We start from the raw sequence: 6325 nt of genomic DNA on the forward strand, positions 1-6325 counted from the left end.
AGACAGACAGACAGACAGGCAGTAGGGTGGAGAGAGTGACGAAGGTTTAAACTATGAGACTCTCTTCCTCTTTTATGATGACAGATTTCACACAACCAGACCGGAAGCAGCCTTCAGAATAAAAGCACCTGTTTGTCAACAGACACGTTGTTGCTGTTTGTTTTTCCGCCTGATGGGCGGAAGTGCTGATCGATAGGACACGTGCACACTCTCTTTCAGTCTGCTTTAGGAGTCTGTTTCAGAAACGAGGCTACAAGCTGACAATGCTCGTTTTATTGTGAAGGGGCGTCCCGGAACTGTGTGCTTTGACTCTGTAATCCAGCACACTGAACACTCCCTTCCTGGCATCACTCACCTGCAGCCTCCGCACCCTCACAAACTTCCCAGGACCTTCCAGGCTCTCCAGGACCTTCCAGGCTCTCCAGGCTCTCCAGGACCTTCCAGGCTCTCCAGGACCTTCCAGGCTCCAGACCCAAAAGACCCAAAAGCATGTCGGGCATCGCGGCCACTCTGCAGCGCCGCCGGGAGAAGGACCAGGGCATCGGCACCAACAGCCAGGCGGTGAAGTACCTGAACCAGGACTATGAGACTCTGCGGCAGCGCTGCTTCGAGACGGGCCGCCTGTTCCAGGACGACACGTTCCCGGCGCTGCCCGCCTCCCTGGGCTTCAAAGAACTGGGTCCAAACTCTTACAAGACCCGGGGGGTGTCCTGGAAGAGACCCACGGTCAGTGCACATTAAAAGGCAGATTTCTCTAACGGAGTTTGGTGCAGAGTAACTCACCTTTACAGTTCTAACATCAGAGACACCAGAGAATCCAAACTTTTCCACTCCTCCAAAACTTCAACACTTTCATCAATAATCAATAATCAATAATCAATAATCGTTTTGTACCAGTTCCAAACTTTGACCACCAATGTCAGTGATTCTGTCTGTACTGAAAAGAAGAGAGGAGGGAATTCAAATCCGGATTTTGTGAATGGAGTTTGGCCTGAGGCGTCTGCAGCTTCGTGCTCAGCCTGTTCCAACAGTCAGTTGTTATTGCAGTCAGTTGTTATTATTGATTATTGATTATTGATGATTGATTACGGTATCCATCTGCATGTTAGCTGTCGTCTGTTTGATTCTCTTTAACTTCTGTTGGTGTGTTTGTTGTTTGATCAGAGCCAGTTAGTGAACACACACCTGCACATTCCCAGTGGGAGCTGTGGTTGCACTGGGTGGAGGAACAACAGAACACAAAACAACAGAAACGACAGAACACAAAACAACAGAACAACCAAACAAAGAACGACAGAACACAAAACAACAGAACACAAACAACAGAACACTGAACAACAGACCACTGAACAACAGAACGACAGAACACAAAACAACAGAACGACAGAACACAAAACAACAGAACCACAGAACACAAAACACAAAACACAGAACAACAGAACACAAAACAACAGAACATAGAACATAGAACACTGAACAACAGAACACTGAACAACAGAACATAGAACACTGAACAATAGAACACTGAACAACAGAACATAGAACAACAGAACACAGAACAACAGAACAACAAAACAACAGAACACTGAACAAGAAAACAACAGAACATTGAACAACAGAACACAGAACAACAAAACAACAGAACACTGAACAACAGAACACAGAACAACAAAACAACAGAATAACTGAACACTGAAGAATAGAACAATAGAACAACAGAAAACTGAACACTGAACAATAAAACAACAGATCACTAAAAACACGCCTCTGGAGAGCAGGAGAACTGACAAACACAAATAATGAAGAATAATTGATCAGTGATCAGTGTGTCTGTCAGATTAGTTTGTGCTTCAGATGATTGAGTTATTGAGTTAGTTAAGTTATAGTAAAAAAGAAAATGAATTTAGAAAGCAGAAATATTATTATTATTATAGTTATATTATAAAGTAATGGTTCAAATAAATAACTATGAAATGTACAAAAGAAAATATGATAACTGAGCAACATGCAGAATAAATAAAAACTGCCTTCCAGCTGCAACAAACAGCAGCGTCCATTAGAGCCTGAACACATCACAGCGTCCATTAGAGCCTGAACACATCACACAGTGAACCAGCAGGAAACCAGGAGCCGGAGGAGTGGGCGGTCCTTCAGGGTGGACCAGGTCTCACTCACTGACAGTGGTCTCGGTCTCAGTCTTCATGCTGCTGATGTTGTGTTTCCTGTGCAGGAGTTGACCTCTGACCCCGACTTCATCATATCTGGAGCGTCCAGGACCGACATCTGTCAGGGAGCTCTGGGTGAGAACAAACAGCAACGCAGCGGCAGTCAGATAAAGATTCTAAAACCCGACTGCCGCTGTGCCGCTACGCAGACGATGTAGACCGCTGCTAACTTAACTTCTGTTTATATTCATTCTTCCTCATAAAACATCTGATTTTAAAAAATATTCTTGATCCTGTTGTATTATAATATTAGATTATTATCACTGATAATGAAACTAACCGCTTTATGTCTCTTTGTAAAATCTTTATTTATAAAGTCAGATAACGGAGTGACAAGGAGTGTTCCCTCTGACTGGATGAAGCAGATTATGTGACCTATAATTGATGAGAGGAGGGTAAAGCTAACGGCTGAACAAAGCCGGAGTCATTATGTGTGCAGCCAGTCGGACCGGAGGAACCGGTTCCACTAACTGAACAGACCTCCAGATCAAATAACTTTATTGGAGGTCAGCAGGCGCAGACTGGCTGGAAGGATCACACTTTACTACCTTCACATGTCCTCTACATTTATTTTGTAACCTGAAAAACGAGTTGGCAGCTGGTGTTTAAACAGTCAGACCCTGGTCTAGTCTGGTCTAGTCTGGTCTAGTCTAGTCTGGTCTAGTCTGGTCTGGTCTAGTCTGGTCTAGTCTCTCTAATGCAAAACCAACGGAAACTTATTTGGAAGTCAAATCCGGGTCCACTGAGTGATGACGAGTGATGATGTCCCGTGTCCAGCCCTCTTCAAGAAATGTTCCAATCTTTATGCTAAGCTAAGCTAGCTGTTTCCCTCTGTTTCCAGTCATTATGTAAAGCTAGTGTCTGTCTGCCTGCCTGCCTGCCTGCTCCTTTTCCCCGTTGTTATGCTAAGCTAAGCTAGCAGTTAAGCATGTTATTGTCTCATGCAGTTTAGGCGTGGCTCGGTGGCGTGTGTTGCCTTGGCAACAGAAACAGTAAACATGTTGACAGGAAGGTGGGCGGTGGCTGACTCACTGTTTTGTCATCGCCCTCAAGAGGGAAGTACAGGACGTTAGTGGTTCATCTGGATATAGTTTCTATAGCAACAGCCAGCCAATCAGAGCACAGGCAGGTGACTCATTATTAATTCACCTGATCTTTCCAACATCGTCCGCTCTCAGGTAGATTTCTTCCTGTCAGGTGGTCCAGGTGCAGAAACTGATGGTGTGTTTAAGGACTGAGTAAGCCCCGCCCTCTTCCTGTCTGTCATCCAGGTGACTGCTGGCTGCTCGCCGCCATCGCCTCTCTGACGCTGAACGAGGAAGTTCTGGCTCGAGTCGTCCCCCACGGACAAAGCTTCAGGGAGGGAGAGTACGCCGGCATCTTCCACTTCCAGGTACAAATACACAGCACGAGTACATTGTGGAACTGTGTAGCAGGATTTTAATAGTCTGGACGGATCTTTAAGAAGTGTGATTAAATGACGATTCAATTCAATCATGATGAGGCATTGATCATTAGAGTTAACGATGCTGTGACACAGTGTACAGAGTCTGTCAGTCAGAGCCTCTGAGGATCATCGTGCCACAGACTCCACCCCGCAGGCGGTTGACAGGTATTGTTGTTCAGTCAGGGAGTTCAACATCAGGCAGCCAGCAGAAAGAAGCTCTCATGTAGTCCTTCCTACCTCCAGTACCCATAAAGGGACTACTACTAATAAACAATAATAACCAATAATAATAATAATAATAATAATAATCTTGGGTAACACTGTGGTGTTGTTTTCCGGAGGTTAACTATGTCTACGATTGTCGGGGTGTACCTACTCATCACTCCAGCTCCGGTCCACTCCACCTGACCCCAGGGTTCTGATCCGGATCAGCTTCCACCATTTCTCCACGGTAACTCCACCTGCAGCCAATCAACGAGCACAACAGTTAGGGCGGTACCCCTTTTTCTACGGCAATAAACAATCTGTTAAGGATTCAAAAGCTCAGTTGGCAAAACCTTCTGCTAAGGGACCTCATGGACATAGTAGTTTAAAAGCTGCAAGGAGGTGAAACAATGTTTCAGACAGGCTAACAGCCTGGCTAAAGCAGGCGGCGTGGCTCCAACGGGGGGGGGCCTCACTCAGCAGCACCTGTCACAGAGTAGCATGCCCCTTTCACCAAGCTTCTGGGAGGTTGATCGCCTCTGAGTCAGCTGAGCTTGTGATCTGAAACAAAATACCAAAGTCAACAAATACTTTAGATAAACAGTGTCCAATGTCATATAATCTGTTGAGCTTACGGTCTATGGAGCAGACCATCGGGACCCGCGGCTCTGAGCCTTCTGGAGTGATGTGGAACAGATGAGGACTGGGTCACTTAGCTCGTGGGACCTCAGCGACCCTCGGTAAAATCCTCAAAAACCCTCGGGTGGTCGATCCTCCAAACGAGCCTCGTAACAAGCGTTCAACCTGCATCACAACGGACGACCGTCCACAGTTGACGTCATGACAACGTCACATCGTCCAGTAACACCTGAGGGACTCGGTGTGTGTACAGTGTATTGTGTACAGTTGAGTTGTGTTGTGTGAGGGTGGCGTGTTCCATGCTGGAATAATATAGGACATGCAGTTGAAGAGGAGGAGGACGTGTAGGAAACCTGAACACAATCGTTATTATCACCATGTAAGCTGAACTGTGTTACAAAACTGGTCACACATGGGGACAGGTGTGACTATTGAAAGGTGTGACTATGTGGACTATGTGGGACTATGTGGACAGGTTTGAATATGTGGACAGGTGTTGGACAGGTGTGAAACTAGTGGACAGGTTGACTGCAGTCATTAATATTTCTCTGTTCAAAGCACCAGACTCCATTGACAAAAGCAGGTGATTTAAGCCTTCAGAACCGATGGGATAGTTCTACCGCTTCCTCGATTCACCACATGACACAGATAGGAAACTAAAATACTCTTTTGTCCAATGGAAGTTCTGGTGGGCTTGTGTCGGTCAGGACAGCATATTAAAAACAGTCTTGCTTCTCCGTCCACACAACAACTCACAAGCCTGTTTACAATGTGTTTTCCGATGTGTGGTGTTATGGTTCTACTTTTGCGTAGGCTTTCTCCAGGCAGGCGCTCCAAACTCTCCTCGCCGAGTGGGACGAACAGCAGCTCTTCATCTTTAACCGGAACAGTCGTCAATCACCACGTCCACCCACTCCCCAAACTGCCAGAACTACACACACACTCTGCTTAGCATCAAGACTGGAAACTGATGGGCATGTACTGGTTACTCGTACTGTGTAACTCGTACTGTGTATTTGTACTGTGTATTTGTACTGTGTATGTTGTACTGTGTACTTCGTACTGTGTATTTGTACTCGTACTGTTGTATTGTACTGTGTATTTGTACTGTGTACTATGTAACTGTGTATTGTACTAGTACTGTGTCTTTGTAATGTGTACTTGTACCTGTGTATTTGTACTGTGTACTTGTTACTGTGTACTGTACTGTGTACTGTACTGTGTATTTGTACTGTGTATTTTTGTACTGTACTGTGTATTTGTTACTTCGTACTGTGTATTGTGTACTGTACTTGACCTCTGTACTTGTACTCCTTTTATACTTGTACTCGTACTGTAGTACTTGTACGTGTTATTTGATACTTAGTACTGTGTATTGTATTAGTACTGTGTATTTGTACTTCGTACTGTGTAATTTGTATTAGTACTGTGTATTTAGTACTCGTACTGTGTATTAGTACTGTGTATTTGTACTCGTATTGTGTATTTGTACTCGTATTATGTGATATTTGTACTCGTACTGTGTTATTTGTACTGTACTGTGTATTTGTACTCGGTACTGTGTATTTGTACTCGGATACTGTGTTTATTTGTTACTCTGTGCTGGTATTCGTGCTGTTATTCGTGCTGTGTATTCGTTTACTCGTGCCTGTGTATTCGTTACTCGTGCTGTGTATTTTACTCGTACTGTGTATTTTACTCTGGTACCTAGTACTTGTGCTGTGTATTCGTACTTGTGCTGTGTTTATTTTTACTCGTGCTGTGTATCGTACTGTGTATTCGTACTTGTGCTGTGTATTTTTATTGTGCT

General features: G+C 44.7%; 1 protein-coding gene across 1 annotated transcript in view; it reads left to right on the forward strand.

Moving 5' to 3' along the window:
- Nucleotides 1-334: 334 nt before the first annotated feature.
- Nucleotides 335-6325, forward strand: part of LOC118326985 (calpain-2 catalytic subunit-like) — a 34942-nt gene continuing 28951 nt past the window's right edge. Inside the window, exon 1 of the mRNA XM_035660150.1 lies at nt 335-726. Coding sequence (XP_035516043.1) covers nt 490-726 — 237 coding nt within the window. The 5' untranslated portion in view covers nt 335-489. The remainder of the gene's footprint in view (nt 727-6325) is intronic.

This window comes from Morone saxatilis, unplaced genomic scaffold (genome assembly GCF_004916995.1).
Source record: "Morone saxatilis isolate NCDOM2014 unplaced genomic scaffold, NCSU_SB_2.0 Contig17, whole genome shotgun sequence".
Taxonomy (NCBI): Eukaryota; Metazoa; Chordata; class Actinopteri; family Moronidae; genus Morone; species Morone saxatilis.